The sequence below is a fragment of the Elephantulus edwardii genome, unplaced genomic scaffold (genome assembly GCF_000299155.1).
Source record: "Elephantulus edwardii isolate Elephantulus edwardi_28Jun2011 unplaced genomic scaffold, EleEdw1.0 scaffold00082, whole genome shotgun sequence".
NCBI classification, from domain to species: Eukaryota; Metazoa; Chordata; class Mammalia; order Macroscelidea; family Macroscelididae; genus Elephantulus; species Elephantulus edwardii.
Genome location: NW_006399832.1, coordinates 423,580 through 443,542, shown reverse-complemented (window position 1 = coordinate 443,542; position 19,963 = coordinate 423,580). Strand labels below are relative to the sequence as shown.

The 19,963-nt window shown below is 40.0% G+C and overlaps 1 protein-coding gene across 1 annotated transcript in view; it reads right to left on the bottom strand.

Annotated features, from left to right (window-relative positions):
* IQGAP2 (IQ motif containing GTPase activating protein 2) overlaps positions 1-19,963 on the bottom strand; it is a 392,955-nt gene that overhangs the window by 84,422 nt on the left and 288,570 nt on the right. The window contains exons 17-19 of the mRNA XM_006889829.1: positions 14,829-14,912; positions 12,091-12,162; positions 11,424-11,493 (exon numbers count right to left, since the gene is read on the bottom strand). Coding sequence (XP_006889891.1) covers positions 11,424-11,493; positions 12,091-12,162; positions 14,829-14,912 — 226 coding nt within the window. The remainder of the gene's footprint in view (positions 1-11,423; positions 11,494-12,090; positions 12,163-14,828; positions 14,913-19,963) is intronic.

Below are 19,963 nucleotides of genomic sequence, written 5' to 3'. Positions count from 1 at the left end.
GGTTTTGGTAAGTGGTGTTTTCATTGTCATTTATTTCAAGAAACTTTTTAATTTCATTTTTTATTTCTTCTAGTACCCACTCATATTCAAGCAAGGTGGTGTTCAGTTTCCAAATACATGCTTTCCCCCCCTTTTTTATCCTTTTGTGATTAATTTCTAATTTTGTAGCATCGTGGTCTGAGAAGATGCTTTGTATTATTTCTATGTTTTTTAATTTATTGATGCTTGCCTTTTGTTCTAAAATGTAATCTATTCTGGAGAACATTCCATGCACATTGGAAAAGGTGGTATACTGTGCTTTTTTTGGAGTGCAGTAGCCTATAAATAAGTATCTATAGATCAAGTTGGTTTATTGTGTGGTTTAATTCTTCAGATCTTTGTTGAATTTCTTTCTAGTAGTTCTATTTTTTTCTTGAGAGTTGTGTGCTGAAGACTCCAACTACAACAGTAGTGTTGTCTATGTCCTTTTTCAGTTTTGTTAATTTTTTAAAATATATTTTGCAGCTCTATCATTTGGTGCATAGATATTTATTATTGTATGTTTTCTTGTTCTATTGACCCATTAAGCATTATGTAGTGACCTTTCTTGTCCTCTGAGATGGTTTTTGCATTGAAATTTATTTTATCAGAGATTAATATCACTATTCCTTCTTTATTCTGGTATATTTTTTCCCCACCCTTTTATGTTTTGTCTTTCCTTGTCTTCACTTTTCAGGTGTGTCTCTTGTAGACAGCATTCTTTTCTCTTCAGTGGTGCATTTAAACCATTTGCATTCAGTGTGATTATTGAGAGGCAAGGTTTTATCGCTATCAGTTTGTTGAGTTCTTTTTGGTGTTGTTGCTAGTTACTTTGGTCCATCCTGCTTTCTGTGGCACCTCTGTAAGAAGGATGTCTCTGAGTGTTTCCTGGAATGCTGGTTTTGTTTTTACAAACTCCCTTAGGCTCTGTTTTTCTGGGAATATCTTGATCTCTCCTTCATATTTGATGGACAGTTTTGCTGGGTACAGTATTCTTGGTTGATAGTTGTGTTCTTTGAGTGTTCGATAAATACCGTTCCACTAACTTCTTGCTTACATGGTTTCTGCTGAGAAATCAGCACCTAATCTTAACTGTTCTCCCTTATAGGTTACTCTGTTGCTGTTTTCAGAATTTTGTCCTATCTTTGGTTCTAGAAAATTTGACTATGATATGCACTGGTCTTTTTCTTTTGGAGTCCATTCTATATGGTGTTCACTTGGCTTTTTGAAAATATTCTCTCATTCTTTATTATGCTTACGAACTTTTCTTCTAGTAATTCTTATACAAATTTTTCAGTGCCTTTACTTGCTTCTTCCTGTTCTGGGATTCCGATGATGTACATGTTACACCATCTTGATGGTGTTCCATATTATTCTTAGGTTTTCTTTTTTTCCTTCCTTTTAAAGATTCTGCTTTTTGTTCTAGCAGATCAATGACAACTATTCTATCTTCTATTACACTGGTTCTGCGTTTCATTTCTTCAACTCTGTTCATGTATCCCTCCATCATGTTGATAGCATCTGAAACATTGGACCACACATTTTGGATTGTGATTTCTTGTTTTTCCAGAGCCTCTAATGCCCCATTTGTTTCATCTGCATTGTTTTGGATCTTTTTCTTTTTTTTTAAGCTTCTCCTGGTTTTGTGGTTTTTTGTTTTGTTTTTTTTGTTTTTTTTTTTTGCAGTGTCCTTTAATTCTTCAAGTTAATCTTTTACCCGTTGAAAATATTTAATCTTTTAAATTCTGTGTCTGAAAGTTTCATCAGCCTTTCTAGCTTCAGAAAACCCATTGATAATGTGTCACATTTGGGGGGGTGACTTCTTGCTTTGGGCTTGAGTAGGAAGTACAGTAGTCTGCTTCATATGTGACTTTGCTGTGGTAGAATTGTTCATGCTTGAGGTAATAGCATTTTCTTGATCTGAAGTCACTGCTCCAAAAGGAGGTGAGGCTGCTACACTGCCTGGGTTTCTCTCTGTCTTCTGACCCAAGGAAGGATCTGCTTCAGTTCAATAGAGAAAAAGTCTGTGAAAGCAGCCTCCTCTGTCAGACAACTGCCACAGCTAGGCCACCCCAAGTTGCTCCTGGCTACAGGCAGTTAATGGACTACATGTGAGGGGACACATGGCAGAGCATGGAGACCTGGTTGGGAAAGCAGGAAGCCTTGGTTTTCCCTTTGAGGATGAGCTCCAGCTGTCTTACTCCCTTCTGATTGAGCTTAAGGGGTCCCATGTGATCCAGCCAATCAGCAGTGATGCCCCACAAAGAACCTCACTCAAATTTCAGTGCCACTCCCATGTATGCACCACTCCCTGGTGACACACTGTGTCCCTCTCAGTGTTGTGCGGTGTGTGTCCCTCCCAGCGGGAGGATTTTTGTTTTCTTGATGTTTAGATGTAGCTCATACTGAAGGCTGTATGTGGTCTTTGATCTACAGTTTGCATTTGAAATGTTCATCATTTTCTGCAGGCAAGATTGTGTTAACAGGTTGTTGATGAGTCTTCTCCAATCTTTGTGCCACATTCTTTTTCATAAAACTTTCATAAAACTTCTTAAATGATTTACTCAACATACAGATTGGACAGGCTGAAGAAAAGATACAAGCCTGATGGGTACATTTTCTGATTTTAAACTGTGCAGTGTTACCTTGTTCTGTTGAGACAACTGCTTCTTGGTCTATTGTACAGGCTTCACAGGTACACAATAAAGAGTTCTATGATTCTCATTATTCACAAGGTTAGCCACAACCACAATTTATTGTAACTGACACAGTCAACTGTCTACACAATCAATAAAAGGCAAGTAAACATCCTTCAAATACTGTCTAGTTTCAGCCAAAATCCATCTCACATCAGAAATGATATTCCTTATCCCATAGCCTTTTCTGAATCCAGCTTAAATTTCTGGCAGTTCCCTGTTGATGTAGTTTCAGCTATTTTGGAATAGTCTTCAATAAGATTTTACTTGCATGTGTTATTAAAGATATTGTTTGATAATTTCCACACTCTATTGTTGTTGTTATGTGCCGTCGAGTCGCTTGCAACTCATAGCGACCCTATGTACAACAGCCCTAAACTCCGCTCTGTCCTGTGCCAATTGCACTGTCTCTGACACTCCCATCCTAATTATCCCAGTCACTGAATTAATCCACCTCATAGAGGGCCTTCCTCTCCTGCGCTGTCCCTCCACCCTCCCAAGCATGATATCCCTCTCCAGGGACTGGTCCCTCCTCACAACATGTCCAAAGTATGTTAGACGGAGCCTCAGAATCCTTGCCTCCAAGGAGCCACCCGGTTTAACCCTTTCCAGGACAAATCTGTTTGTTTTCTTAGCAGTCCATGGTATTTTCAATACTCTTCTCCAGCACCACAGCTCAAAGGCATCAATTCTCCTTCTATCCTCCCTGGTCACTGTCCAACTCTCTGATGCATAACAAGTGATTGCGAAGACCATAGCCTGTATCAGACGCACCTAAGTCTCCAGAGAGACACCATTGCTCTTCAGTACTTTGGAGAGGTCCCTAACAGCAGACTTTCCCATGGCAATGCGCCTTTTACACTCTATTAGATCATCTTTTTTCAGGAATGGGAACAAATAAGGATCTCCTCCAGCAGTTGATCAGGTAGCTGTCATTCATATTTCTTGGCAGAATGGGGAACACATCCACGGTTGCATCTATTTCCAGAAACAATTCTATTAGTATTCCATCCATTCCTGGGTTTATCTTTTTTGCCAATGACTTCCTACAGTGTTGTGTGAAATTATTCCTTCAGTACTATTGGTCCTTGATCATATGCTACTTTTGAAATGGTTTCATTTTGGCCAGTTCTTTTTGGTACAGTGATTCAGTGTATCACTCCCATCTCCTTTCAATGCTTCTTTGTTGTTTTCTTGTTGTTATGTGCGTCATGCTGCTTGTGATTCATAGCGATCCTATGTACAATAGCCCTGAAACTTACTCTATCCTGTGCCAACTTTACGGTCTCTGTCACACCTACCCTCATTACCCCAGTCACTTAGTCAATCCATCTCATCAATGGTCTTCCTCTATTTCTCTGTCCTTCCACCATTCCAAGCATGATGCCCCTCTCCAAGGATGAGTCCCTCCTTGCAACTTGCCCAAAGTATGTCAGACAAAGCCTCAGAATCCTTGTATCCAAGGAGGATCCTAGTTTCACCCTCGCTAGGATAAACCTGTTTGCTCTTCTACAAGCCCATGGTATATTCAACACTCTTCTCTAGTACCATAGCTCAAAGGTATCAATTCTCTTCCTATCATCCCTAGTCATTGTCCAGCTTTCTGCCATATAGCAAACAATGGTGAAGACTATGGTCTGGATCAGGCACACCGTGTCCTTTAGTCCTCTGGAAAGGTCCCTGCCAGCCAATTTTCCAAATGCAATTAGTCTCTTGATTTTCTGACTGCATGTATCATTACAATTTTTGCCCATAGAATTTTTCAGTATTTTATGGTTTGAATTGAAACTTAAGGTTTGGGTTTGTTCTTCAGTTCTTTTAATGTTAAGGTGTTCTTTCCTTTTGGTCTTGTGAAAAGAGCTGATGCACCGTAGGGATGGCTAAGTCTGACTACTGCCCACTTCATAGAGGAGAACTGTTCTCATCTATAATATCCATAGTCCCAAACAAATAGCTGTTTGGTCAGACGTGCCATCCCACATGCCCATGCACCTATTTCTATAAATCATTGGGCCCATTAGTTAGTTGCTGAAAAACAGAAATTACTCACAGTAGTGGGGTTTATTAAGGAAATAGGTTGGAGAGTGGAGGAGGCAAAGAATATCATACAATGCAAGTCCAGGTTTAGTCCAACAGTCCCTAGCCTAATTAAGGCAAAATTCCTCAATTAGTGATAATACAAGCTCAGTTCAGGAGTACAGATGCAAGACACCTCTGGTTTCCTCAATCATCTGGCAAACTTTATCTCAGAGCAGTTGTAAGTCAGCTTTCCTTCAATTATCCAGCAAGTAAAACCTTTAACTGTAGCAAATACGTAGGGTTTTTCTGGCACCACAGTCTTTTCATAGTAGTGCTAGTCTCCACATTCTCTAAACCACCGTTACCAGAGTACCTCATAGTGTAGAAAACTCTCTCTTAAGCTGGTTCCACAGCTGTTGAATGTTTGCAAGACCAGGCATCTACAGTTAAGGTAGCTGGAGACCATGCCCACCCCTCTAAATGGAGGGTAACATAATGACTAGAAAACCATTTTTAGAGTTTCTGACAGCACAGTTTTCTAATTCAAATTCCCTGTGAGTTACATTAAAATACCTTGTCCTGTCATGCTGCTCTTTGAAATCTCCAGTCTAGTTTTCCTACATCAGCATTCCTGCTCCTTGTTTGGCTTCTTTTCATTCCAAATAAAGTTTTAATGTATCTTCTGACATCTATTTTGGTCTTTTCTTTCTATGTAATGATCTTTTGCTTTCTTCATGCACTTGATGTCATTTAACAACTTGTCTGGTATTCACTCATTAGTGTTGAATGTACCAAAGCTATTCTTAAGATGGTTTTCATATTCAGTGAGGATGTCCTCAAGGTTATATTTTCGTTCTGTGGACTTGTTTTAATTTTCTTCACCTTCAATTTGAACTTGTATATAAGTAATTAATAGTCTGTTCCACAGTCATCCCTTGGTCTCCTTTTTTTAAAAAATTTTATTTGTTTTCATATAATCATTCATATATATCATGGTTTGTATATGTATTTTGTGTTTCCTATGATCATTCATATACATTACATTTTATATAATTAATTATCATCTCTCTGTGTCTATTATCACCCTATATTTTCAAGCCCCCATTGAATATTTCCCATTATATCACCCCTCCACCAAATAATCTCTGCTATCCCAGTGATTTTCCCCTCTTTCCCCTTTTTCTGCTTCTCCCTTTTCTCCTTTATTTTTGGAATATCTATCTATATCTATATATCTTTCATTGGCCTAGTTGATAGAAAGTTATGCTACCAAGCTAATGGTGGGTGATTTTAATCTATGGCCCTCAGGCCTGGTTTTAATTGTGCCTGGTCAAACATTCTTCTAAGTGGTATATCACTGGTCTGCCAATTTGCTGTACAGAGGTAACTCGTGGTTGCTGTGATGCTAAACACTGTGACACAGATGGGTCAAATGTGATAATGGCTACCCATGGTGGGCAGTGTTTGGTGGAGCTCCCAGATTAAAACAGGCTTGGAAGCAGGAGTGGCATCCACTTCCAAAATAGTCTGCCTCTGGAAACTCTATGGACTTGGAGAAATGATGAAAGTTATACAACTGTTCAGATTCATAGGATTGCTGTAAGTCGTCTACAACTCGATGGCACTTAACAACAACAATATCATCATATCTTACTTAGGGAGTTCTGGTGGCAAGAAGCTGTGCTACAATCCCAAAAGTACATGGATTGAGGCCACCAGCTGCTCTGCAGGAAGATGGGCAATCTCCTCCCGTGTGATTAACTGTCTCTGAAATCCCGTTGGAGGGTCAACTATAGGTCCATTCTGATTCTACAGTACACAACAACATCTTACTCAGTTATAGTCCTATTTTCATAATAGTGGTCTTACACAGTATTTATCTTTATGTGACTGAGATATTTCACTCAGCAAAATGTTCTCTAGTCACTCCAAAGTTATGTAGTATTTTAAGAAATAGTTTATGTTATTTCTTAGTGCTATACAGTATTCTGTTGTGTGAATGTACCACAACTTCTCAATGCATTCACTTGTTCATGGGAATTTGGGTGGCTTCCATTTTCTTGCTGTAGTGAATAATGTTGCTATGAACATAGGTGTACAGCTGTCCATTTGTGTCTCAGTTCTGTTTTCACTGGGGTATATTTCTAGCAGTGGAATACCTGGGTCATTTGGGATTTCTATATGCAGCTTTTTGAGGAAATGCCACACAGTCTTCCATAGTGGTTGTACTATTTTACAATCCCACCAGTAATGTATAAGAGTTCTAATCTCTCCACTTCCTCTCCAATATTATTGTTTTCTGTTTTGTTGAAATTTGTTACTGCTGCTGGAGAGAGGTGGTACCTCATTGTTGTTTCAATTTGTATCACTCTGAGTGTTAGTGATTTTGAACATTTCCTCATATGTTTCCTGGCCACTCAAATGTTCTCCTTTGTAAAGATCCACTGTTCTTTGCCCATTGGGTTGCCAGTCTTTCTTGTGGAGGCCCTGTATTATTCTGCAATCTTTGATTTTGAGTCCCTTATCTGAAATATTGATGAATGTTTTTCCAAAATCTGTGGGTTTTCTTTTTACTCTTTTGGAGAAAGATTTTGATGCACACAGGAATTTGATTTTTAGAAATTCCATTCATCGATCTCATTTTCTCCAAGGTGTACATTTGTGGCTATGTTTGCAAGCCTATTTATGCCAAAGGCCAGTGCTTCTAATTTCCTTCCCAATTTGTCTTTTATGATTGTTATGGTTTGGGGTTTTACCCCTAGGTCTGATCCACTTTGAGTTGGTTTTTGTGTATAGTGTGAGATGTGGCTATTTCAGTTTTCTGTAGGAAGATGTGTAGCTTTGTCAGCACCATTTCTTAAAGAGACTCTCATTGTCCCACTTAATAGGTTTCATTACCTTGTTAAATATTAGTTGACAATAGGTCAGTGGGTTGGTTTCTGTATTCTTGATTCTATTCCATTGATCTATCCAGTGATTGTACCAACACTATGAAGCTTTGAATACTACAGGTGTGGGAGAAGTTTTGAGATCAGAAAGTGAGATGCCTCCAACTTCATTTATGTTTTTTAGAAGAGTTTTGCTTATTCTGGAGCTCTTTTCCTTTCCAAATGAAACTGGAAATTGCTTTTTCTATCTCTAATATCAATATCTCAATCCCAGGAAACACTCTCACCACTGGACAATAAGCAGCGTCATGATGGATGGAAGAGAGACTGAGACATCAACAGCTTCTTTTTCTTGGATCCACAATTAACATCCTTGGTACCAGCAGTCAGGAAATAAGAATACATATTGTACTGAGAAAATCTGCAGTTATGGACCTTTCCAAATTATCTAGGAGTAGTGATGTCACTTTGAGGACTAAGGTAAGTCAGACTCAGGCCAAAGTCTTTTTTGATTACTAGCTATGCATCCGAAAGCTGAATAATAAATAAGAATGACAGAAGAGTTGATGCCTTTGAGCTATGGTTTTGGAGGAGAGCACTGAACATCCCATGGACGGCCAAGAGAATGAATAGATACATTTTGGAAAAGGTGCAGCTGGAGTGCTCTTTGAAGGCAAGAATGATGAGGTTTTGCTTTATATACTTTGAATATATTGCTGGAAGGTACTATTATTTAGAGAAGGACATGATGTTGGGAAGGGTGGAGGGTTGCCAAGTAAGAGGAAGGCCCTCAACCTGGTAGATTGACAAGATGACTACTGCAATGGGATCTTGTGTGTCAGGAAGTGTGAGTCTGGCACAGGGTAGAACAAGGTTCAGATCTTATGTTCATAGAGTCACTTTGAGTCGTGCTTGAATCGACAACACCTAAAAACAACAACAACAATTTCCAATATATTTTTCCACAGACATAGTTAATTTCTCTTTAGTCTATTCAGTGAAGTCCATGTGTACAATTGCCGATAATTGTTTTTTTAAACAGTATTTTTTTTAATGATGCAAAGAAATTGATTATCAAGTGTTGGGGAATGTTGGGAAGGAAGGGAGGGCCTCTAGCCAGGACAGATCGCCTAGCTCTGGATAAGTGCAAGCCTCCCAATGGCCTTTAATACAGGGTAGAGAAAGCTCTCCTGTATTTGGCTGTATCAGCTTGAGAAAGCTTGCCACCTGGGAAGATGGTTGCCGCATCTGTTGGCTGGGAGTGGTCTGCAAGAGGCTGAGGTTCTCCTAATCAATCCATATATCCCACATCTGCAAGCCCACCCTATCTTGTCTTCCTGTTTACTTGCTCATATATAAGTACACTGTAGCCCCCAATAAAGTTGACCTGGATTGACCTTCTGAATGGCTTTTGGAGTGGTGTGCCTCCATCGTGCTTACCCCCATCAGGGTGCTGTTCTTCTTTGCCAGCAAACGGACAGCGACAATCAAGGATGAATATTTTAGCCTGCTGACACAAAGAGTACTAATAGGCTGCTGAGAGGCTGCAGTCTGAACCCAGGCAGTGACTCCTTAGAGGAAAGATCTGCTGATCTATTCCCATAGAGATCGTTTGATATGTGCTGTAGTTGATACAGTCAACTACAACTCACAGCGGCCCTCTGAACAACAGATCCAAACCTTGCCCTATCCTGCACTACCCTCATGATCCCTGACATGCTTGAGCCCATTGTTACAGTCACTGTGTCAATCCACCTTGTTGGGAGGTCTTCCTTCTCTGATCCTCCTTTGCATGTTGTCTTTTTCTAAGGACTGACCCCTTCTGGCAACATGCCCAAGTATATAATATGAAGTTTCACCATGCTTGCCTCTAAAGAGCATCTTGATTACAGCATAGAAAATTACAGGAGTAGATCCAGTCTATTACACAGGGGCCCAGTGAGTCCAAAGCAGCTTTATGATACTTAATAACAATACATTTATCAGCAAGCTATTCTTGACTTAAAGCTAAAGCATGTATAAGTTGTTGTGATAATCAGAATATTTAAAAGCTAGTATATAAACAATAATGTGGCTTAGTGGTAAAGAGTTGCAATGCCAACCCAAAGGCAGGTGGTTTAAAGTCACCAACTGCTCTGCAGGAAATAGATGGGCAATCTCTTCACATGTGTTTTATTAACTCTGAAAGCCCAATGGAGAGTCAGCTATGTGTCAGTTCCAACTCAAATGTACACAACAACAACAATAATAATAATAATATGTAAAAAGAAAAACACACATCACCACAAACAGACTTGAAACTATAAGGAAAGAGCATAAAATGACTATGATTTCTACAAGATTTTTGGGGGGGGGTATTTTGCTGCTTTCACACTTATGCAAATGGTATATACTAATAGTCAAAACTCAACCTCACAGCTCTTGAGTTCATTTTGACTCATTGTGACTTTTCGAATCCTTAGGGGAGAAGAATACTCTCAAGGAGGTAGATTCAAATTGCTAAGCTTCTGGCTAGCAGCCCTCTGCATTATGCATCATGCCATCAGGGCTCCTTATAAGCTCACTGCTGTCCAGTTAATTGAGACTCTACCTTGGGTTTCTGTGGCAGTAAATTCCCATGGAGAAGACTGCCCACCTTTCCCTCTTGGAGTGCTTGATGGATTCTAACCACCAGAGACTCGCAGGCTGTTTGTTGGTAGCAAAACCTGCTATGGTCTATGTCACCAGAGCTTACACACTGCCAGTGAGTCAGAACAGACTCATAGCTGACCTTCCAGAGGGTTTCCAGAGGCTTTCTATTGTATGGCTTTCTATAGTCCATCTTTCTCCCAAGGAGCTGCTGATGGATTTAAACTGCCACACAGGGGCCACTTATGGGTTGGCAGTGCAGCTCCTTATGGCTACGCCATCACGGTGTCCTATGCTAATATATATGTTGTTATTGTTATGCATCATTGAGTCAGAATTGACTCACAGGTGACCTCCCAAGGTATTTGGAGGCAGTAAATCGCAGAAGACACTGTTCATCTTTCTCTTGCAGAGGAGACAGAGGATTTGAACCACATGCCTTTGAGTTGGCAGCAAAACTCCAACTAAGTTACCAGAGCTCCCTTTTTCTAAAGCAAAAACATCTTTCATATAGCTCTCTATAGATGTGTATATAAAGTAGATTTCTCTCTTCTTCCACATATGTACATATTTGTAGCTCAGCCTCGGAAACCAATGGAGGACTGTTATGAATCAGGATGAACTAGAATGCAATGGATTTCAGATCGGAGCCCACAGACAGACAGACCAACAGACAGACAAAAAGACAGACACACACACATATTAAAGGGCATAATTATTATTTAAAAACAACTATAATTAAATTACAAAAAATGATTTTGACATTATCTTGGGAAGATGAAAAGGTCTTTTCCCCTTTTCTTTTTAAAGAGAGAGGGAAATTACAGGTTAATGAAATAATTTGAATGTAAGTGAATATATTCTATTTAATGTTTTTGCTTAATATTCCTGACTTTAATTTCAATTTAATACGAAAACAGCAGCGCTTATTTTCTGGAAGAGAAATTACACCCATACCCATTTATTCATCAGTAAACAACAGAAAATGCCCAACTCCTGTCATCATAAGCTCCCTGTGACCCAGTCCAGATCCTGGTGCCAGAGATCATCAAAACCTAGTGGAAATAAAGCACCCCTTGTTCCCAGTGCATCCTCTGAGTAACTAAGATGGAAACAATTATGCTTGTCCAATTAATAAGGAGTTCATGCTCTGTTTCAGAACCATCACACTCACCCAATGTTTTGTAGTCATTTCTAGCTTTGCTTGCTCTTAGTAGTGACTGTATCTTCACAATTTCATATTTCTGTAAAAGATTTAAATGAGGCATGATTTTCCAGAGTCTTCACTACTGCATAATAGTAGTACACCAATGTGGGCTATTTGTGAAGTGATGGTATTTAGATGTGGTATACAGAGAGGATTTTCTCCCCTATTTTCTTTGAATAAAGAGTTAGCTAAACTATAGAAGGGTGTTTAAATAAAAGTATCTAAATAGGTAAAAGATTTAGCACAGAAATAAGATGATCCAATTTTTGTTCATGTGTTGATAAAGATCCTAAAATTTTTTTTTTAAAAAAATTAAGTTACATCTATTTAATCAGCAGTTTGAAAATCCAGCCATGAAATGCTGTACAGTATTTCCCTAGTATTTTCTCTCTAGCACTACTCACCTAGAGTCTAGCACTAGGGTGTCCTCTCACCCATTTTGTGCCCAGTCATGTCTGACGCATCTCTAAACATGACTTCTGGGCAAGAAGCAAGCTTCCAAATATTACATCCTCTTCAATTCTTTTTCCTACTATGGTTTAGTTCCACCATTTCACTAATGCTACAAAGCATTCATTTAGTTAGTTCTCAACCAGGGTAAAATCAGGGATTTATCCACACATATTTCTCTTACATGCTCTTTGAAGAACTTTAGTCGTGAAAGGTAGTTCCTCCTAGCTGCTAACATTCGGAAGAAGGACTGAATCTAAAAATAAAGAATGAAAGGCAATTACCAAGTTATTAATAATGTGCTTTTACATAATATTTCTAAAAGAGTTGGAATTTATTTGATAAAAAAATTAAAATTGACAGTCCCCTAATTAAAAATGTCTAGAGCCTGCTCCCTTTCTTCTTCTACTTCTTTTATTGCTTTTTCTCTTAAGGAATAAAAAAACCCCCACAAACCCTACATATCCTTCTTAGTCTCATTAGCTTAATAGGAAAGAATGAAAAGGTAATATACCTTTGTATTATTTTGCTTAAAAGAGCAAGGTATTTTGTTCAGAGTTACAAGAGACTACGTGACCAGGTGAAACTAAGAGTCTCCCTAACTCCAGGTTTCTTGTGATATTCTGTAAGTGCATTTACTACCCTTTAAACAAAGTCTCTCCTTGGAGGCTAGGATTTTGAAGCTCTGCCTCACTTACTTAGGGCACATTGCCAGGAGAGACCAATCCTTGGAGAAGGACATCATGCTTGGAAGGGTGGACAGACAGTGCAGGAGAGAAAGACTCTGGATGAGATGGATTGATATAGTAACTGAGGCAATGTGGGTTGGTGTGCCAGAATTAGTGAGACTGGCTCAGGACAGAGTAGGCAGAGCTGTTGTATATAGGGTTGCTGTACATTGAATGGCATGTAACAATAACATACTATGACAGGTTTGGAAACAGAAGTGGCATCCACTTCGTAAACAACATGCCTCCAGAAACTCTATGAACATTGATAAATGTTGATAGTTACAGAGGGGCTGCAGGCCTTTTGTTCATAGGGTTGCTATGAGTCGTGTTCGACTCGAAGGCAATCAACAACAACAACAACAACAACAACAACAACAACTATCCTTTAGGGTTTTGCTGTTTGGTTTTGTTTTTTTAAAACTATGAAAACTTCCAAAGAGATCTCACTAAGGAACAAGCATGTCTTGCATAACACACACAGGCATTAGTCCATTAAAGAGCTCGGGTACAAGGAATATACCATGTCATACACTTCACAGTTCAAAGGTCTTTGTGGGTTTATTACTTTTTTAAAAAAATTGGTTTGGCTACAAAGTTTATATACATTGTGTTTCACACTATTCTTCATTCACATTGTGTTTCATACAATCATTCTCATACATTATGTTTTACAAAATCAATCACCATTGGACTTGCCCATCATTATCCTGTCTTTTCATTCGGATACTTCCCATTTGCTTCCCCCCTCCTTCCACACACCAAAATGTTCAGCCCTGTGGTTTCACCCCTACCTATCCTCACAGCTTCACTCCTCCCTCCCCCCTGTCTTTTAAAAATTTTTTTAATTTTTGTGTGAGTGTACCATCAAATCAGATCTGACTGGTACAGGAGGAGATTGTCCCTCCTTCCCCAGCAGAGCATCTGGTGGATTTGATCCGTGCACCTCTGGGATTGTAGCTGCAGCTCCTTGTCACTAGGTCACCGAGCTCCCCTCCCCCCTGTCTTTTAAACCTATCTCCTCTGATTTAATTTTCTCCAGCTTGCTCCTTCCCAACCTTATGTAGGTTTTCAAGTTAATTTGAGTTGATTTGGGTAGAGTCTTCTTCTCTTTCTGGACAAATGGGATCACAACTCCTTTCTTTCTATTATCTAAGAGTAACTAGCCTGGTGGAAAGCTGAATGAAGCTCAGAATTAGCTCTGATTTTACTAACTCATTGCTGGTAAGTTGGGAGCAGCTCCAGTGGTTTTTTGAAGGTTGTAAATCTCACATGGAGAGATTTCTCATCTTCCTCCCTTTGAGCCACTGGTGGATTCGAACCACTAGAGAGAATCAACCCTTGGGTTAACAGCATTAATTCCTTCTGGAATCTACCACAGGAATGCTTTATGATTCCTTTAGTCATTTGGTTTTACAATATTTCTTTACAATTAATGATTTGTGCTGCTAAGCTTAAGTATTCTAAATTACTATTAGCTAATGTGACAAGAGAAACATGAAATAAATATGGGTTTTTCCCAAACTTCCTAGACAAATAACCCTGATTGGTTACTAAGCTATATATACTAATATCTCTCTCTTTCTCTCTCTCTCTATCTATCTATCTATCTATCTATAAAAGTACATATATATACTTTTATTATTTTTTTGTGTGTGTTCCGTCAAATCAGGTGTGACTGGAACAGGAGGAGATTGTCACTCCTTCTCCAGCAGAGCATCTGGTGGATTAGAATTGCGTATCTCTGGGATTGCAGTGCAGCTTCTTGCCACTAGGCCACCAGAGCGCTCCCTGTTACTAAGCTCTTAAAGGGACCTCTGATGGCCAATTGGGTAAGGAATTGGTGCTGCCAACCCAAAGGCAGTGGGTTCAAATACACCAGCTTCTTTGCAGGAAAAATATGGACAATATCATTCTCTGCTTTTTCTAGCCTCTGAAAACCCACTTGGAAGTCAGCCAAGAGTCAGTTCCCACTCATTGGTAATGAGTATGAGTAAGAAGCACTTTTAATTTGGAAAGAAGTGGACTCAGTTACAGCGGTTTAACTGACTTGCCTGAAGATGATGGCCTGAGTAGTAGAGCCACCCACCACTTCCAAGTCCTTGTGATTTCAAGGTCAACCCACCTTTTCTAGAACATGAATTTATGAAAAAATTTACGCCAATCTCTTGATAAAGTGGTAAAAAAGGTTTACCTTCACAATAGAAGGAAGATTTCTAAGGAACAGTTGCTTTCTGTCATCATATGCTTTCCTTTGTTTGTATCCTCGCCAAAAAGCCTGTGGAAAGAGTTGATTACTTATTAGCAACATTTTTCTCACATTTTTTTTTTTTTAGGTACTGAGTTGAGACAGTTGGGGACCTTCTCTGACTCTTATCTAGAAATCATGGCAATTAAATAAGTAGAGAGAGTAGACCAGCTAAGGATAAGGATTGCCCAAACTCAGGGAGGCAGACTGAGAGTGATCAATGATGAGGAAGTAGCCCTTTACTGCAATACAAAACCAAATTTTACCAAAGTCCTAGGTGACAAGAGAGAAATAATACAACAGACATTCCTCTAAAGCACATTACAACTGTTGTTACTTAGGTGACATGCCATTGATCTGAGAATAACTCATTCATTATTTTCTGTCTTTTTTATTTCTCCCAATTTTGACTATAATGCTGATCTTCATGTGTTTTTCTTTTTTTGGTTTATCCTTTTTGGAATTTACTTAGATTTCTGAATATATGATATTGCCTTTTGTTAATATTTGTAACTTCTCCAAGTCTGGGATATATGGATCAAAAAACAAAACCCAGAGAACTTTCTGCCATGTCATTCTTTGGGTTCCAAGTTTCTCTAGCAAGTAAAACTTGTTTACCTTTCTGTGTTCTGTTCATTTGACATGAAATTTCTAGAGTATTTAGTTATACTTGGTGATAAGAGAAGGGGCAAGTATATCTATTTCATCTTTTTGAAGTAGAAGTGAAAATCAAATAATTTTTAAATATTCAAAGTTTTATAGTTTCTATATCATTGAGACCTTATCAATTTTTCTAGACATAATCAGAGACTTATCTGCGTTATGCAGACGACACAACCCTGCTTGCTGAAACTGAGGAGGACCTCATGTACTTGCTGCGAAGGGTCAAGGACTGCAGCCTTCAGTATGGACTGAGGCTCAATGTCAAGAAGACAAAGATTCTCACCACTGGACCAATTGGCAGCGTCAGGATGGATGGCGAAGAGACTGAGATTGTTCACAGCTTCAGTTTGCTCGGCTCCACAGTCAACACTCTTGGCACCAGCAGTCAGGAAATCAAAAAGCGTATCGCGATGGGAAAGTCTGCTGTTAGGGACCTCTCTAAAGTACTCAGGAGCAACGGTGTCTCTCTGGAGACTAAGGTGCGCCTGATACAGGCCATGGTCTTTGCAATCTCTTGTTATGCATCAGAGAGTTGGACAATGACTAGGGAGGACAGAAGGAGAGTGGATGCTTTTGAGCTGTGGTGCTGGAGAAGAGTACTGAATGTACCATGGACTGCCAGGAAAACAAACAGATTCATCTTGGAGAGGATTAAACCAAGCTACTCCTTGGAGGCAAGGATTCTGGGGCTTCGTCTGACATACTTTGGACATGTTGCCAGGAGGGACGGGTCCTTGGAGAGGGACATCATGCTTGGGAGGGTGGAGGAACAGCGCAGGAGGGGAAGACCCTCTATGAGATGGATTGATTCGGTGACTGGGGTAATCGGGATGGATGTGTCAGAGGCAGTGCGGTTGGCGCAGGATAGAGCAGGGTTTAGGGCGGTTGTGCATAGGGTCGCTATGAGTCGCAAACGACTCGATGGCACATAACAACAACAACAATCAGAGACTTAAAGAAAAAAAGTAATAATATATCCAAAATAATAAATAAAAAATCTATTAGAACTAAGATAGGCCATATAGTTGACTAGTTATAAAATGAATATGTAAACTTTAGAAATTTTCTATGTGTGAAAAATAAGTAACACAATACAGGTGTCATTCATAGTGGTTGTTGTTAGGTCCCCAGTTAACTACACTCATAGTAATCCTATGAAGAACAGATCTGAACCTTGACCTATCTTGTACCATCTTCATTATCTCTGATATACTCTGAGTCCATTGATACAGTCACTATGTCAGTCTCTCTTGTTGAAGGTCTTCCTCTCTTTTGCTGATACTCTTCTTTTTCAAGCATGATTTCTTTTTACAGGAACTGGTCCTTCCTCACAACATAGGCAAGCCAAAATTCACCATCCTTCTCTCTAAGGAGCACCTTGGCAGCCTTCTCCAAGACATAATTGGTTGTTTCTTGGGTAGTCCATGGGATACTCAGCACTCCTCTCTAACATCAAAATGCAAATTATTTTTTTTTGTTTCTGTCATCCTTAGTCCCTGTCTAATTTTCAGATGGACAGCAAGTAAATGAAGAGATCATGGGTTGAATCAGATGCATCTTAGTCTTAAAATTCGCATTGTTGTTCTTTTGCACTATGGAGAGGTCCATGCAGCAAATTTTCCCAATGCACCATGTCTTTTGATATCTTTCTTTCTTTTTTTTTTGATTGTGAAAAACGTGTATGGGGATACAAGGAAGTGAGGGTTGGGAACAGAAAGGTAAGGATGGGCAGGGATGAAACTGCAGGGAAGCAGTTGTAGGGCTATACAATTTGGTGGCTGGGGGAAGTAGGTGAAGGGAATGAGAAAGATCTCGTGGCTACCAGATGATACAGGGCAATGGTAAGCATAGTCCAATGGTGATTAAACAAACTGTCTTTTTCACTTGTGGGTTTTTCAATTGAGAATGGGGTACAGACTCGCTGGCTTCTTCATGCTGAAGAGGGGCGTTGATGTGAAGGGGGAAAGGGAGCACACTTTATCACCTTACTGGTGGTCCTGGATTAAAGCTGCTTGCCTTCTTGTTCTGTTAGAAGATATTTTCCTGACATTTATTCCCCTCTGGACTGCAAAGTGTTTTCACAGGTGGGTCCAGTGGGGATGGCTGACTGAACCCTGAGGTTCCATCCTCCTTTGCTTCCTTAGTTAGCAGTTGTATTTCCTTTTTTTCTCTGGACCTGGGTTCAGGGTCAGGTCTGGAGTAAAACTCAGTGTTAAGGTTACCTATAGGAAAGGGAGCAAACCTAGAGAGAACAAACTTGTGAGTTACAAATAGAAGGGCTTTGGAGGTGTTACTTACAGGTGTACTGGGGGAGAAGATGGAGGAAAGTAGCCTAGATAATATTCTCTGTATACCCTAGGCAGTATTTTCCAGCCATCTTAAAGTTCTACCCAGGGGTCGGATGACACAACCTAAGGGCCAAAGAGCTCATCCTGAGGACCAAATGGCTCACATCAAGGGCCAAATGGTGGACCCCAAGGGCCAGCTCACCCCAAGCAAGGGCCAGCTCACCCCGAGGGCCGGCTCACCCCAAGGGCCAAATGGCCCACCCCAGGAACCGATCAGCTCACCCTGGGGGCCAAGCAACTTACCCCAACGGCCAAATTACTCTCCCCGAGGGCCAAATGGCTTACCCTGAGAGCTGGATGGCATACCCCGAGGACCAGGTGACACATTTTAGAGGCTGGGTGTCACACCCTCCTACCAAAGTCCCCCCCCCCCAAGGTCTGGACCCTGTGCCTCACTGAAGACCACGTGGCCAGGGACAGTGCCCCCATTACTTCCTTTCTCTCCAATAAGTGGTCATACTGTAATTTGAAGTAGGTGTCACTGCCCTCCCCCTTTATAAATGGAGAAGGGGACTTGAAAGTGATGAACAGACGCTCCCTATGTCTAAACAGTTCTTGGTAGAGGTAGTCAACAGATCAAAAGATGTGATGTATTGAGGATATCTGCCATCTCGGATATGCTGCTATTGTTAAGTGTCACTGAGTTGTAGACAGCTCACAGTGACTCTTATAAATCCATTGTATTGGTGATCTTCTTCTCTGGCCTGTCCAAGGAAATCTTACCATGCTGCCTTGTCTCCTGCCACTGCCATGTTAGTTCCAAGAATTCTCCCCAGAACAAGTCTATTCTGCAGTGGTGTGGAGGCTCTGCTGCACCAGCGGGGGGATTCCTGGGGTCTGGCTGTGGGAGCCTCATTGAGCTGTGGTGGTGGTGGGGGGCTCGGCAGTTGGGGGCTGGGAGCCTCAGGACTCACCCATTCCTCCCTGGGAATCCTTGATCTCCTGATGTTGAGCCTCTATCCACAATTGAGGATCAGCAATCAACTAACTGTTTAACTGTTCAATTATCCATAAACAGAGGACTGTAGAAGGCCATGGTGGCCCACCTCTATGAGGCCCGCTGTTCCTGTAGCTCCCTATGTTGCTTCCGCTGCTGCTGCCACCACCCTATCTTTTGATTTCTAAATTATTGGCACAAAAGGTGTTCATTATAGATACAAGTAAGATAAAAATCATTGACATCAATCTTTTTTTCCTCTCCATCTATCTTGATTTTGCCTATTGGTTCAGTGGTGAGGTGTTTTGTTAATGTTGAGATGTAATCCATATTGAAGGCTGCAGTCTTTGATTTTCTGTAGCAAGTGTTTCAAGTCCTCCTCATTTTGAGCAAGTAATGCAGATGAGTTGTTGATGAGTCCTTCTTCAATTCTGATGCCACATTCTTCTTAATATACCACCTCTCAAATGATTTGCTCAACAGCCCTGATGGACAACTTTCTTGATTTTTACATCATTCAGTGTTTCCTTACTCTGTTCAGACAACAGGTTTAGTTAAGTAATTCCAATATACACTGTGTCCTACAGTATAATATAGAAATGTACTAATGTCATTATTATGAAGTTGTTAATCCTATATAAACTAAACATTTAATGTAATAATTTTAAACAAATAAAATTGAAATTTTATTACTTTTTTAAAGTAGCTCTTGAGACAAATGCAACTTTTTGAGAAAGAGCCATACCACCTTCCACAGTGGTTGCACCATTTTACACTCCCACCAACAGTGAATAAGGGTTCCAGTTTCTCGACAACCGCGCCAGCATTTGTCGCTTGCTGTTCTGTTAAATTTTGCTATTCTGACTGGGGTGAGATGATATCTCATAGCTGTTTTGACTTGTATCTCATTTTCAGTGAATATATCTAAACAATCAAACTCAAAGGATTTTTAATGAAGCATCCATTTAGGAAAACTCACCATGAACTTTCTCATAGTACGGCATTCTGGGATGAGAGAATCTGTTAGCTTATATGACCAACTGAAAGTTGACAAAAGTGTCTCAGGAGTACAACAGCCCATGAGATGTGGAACTTATCAGAAAGTAACTAAGATTTCACCAAATATTGAACTA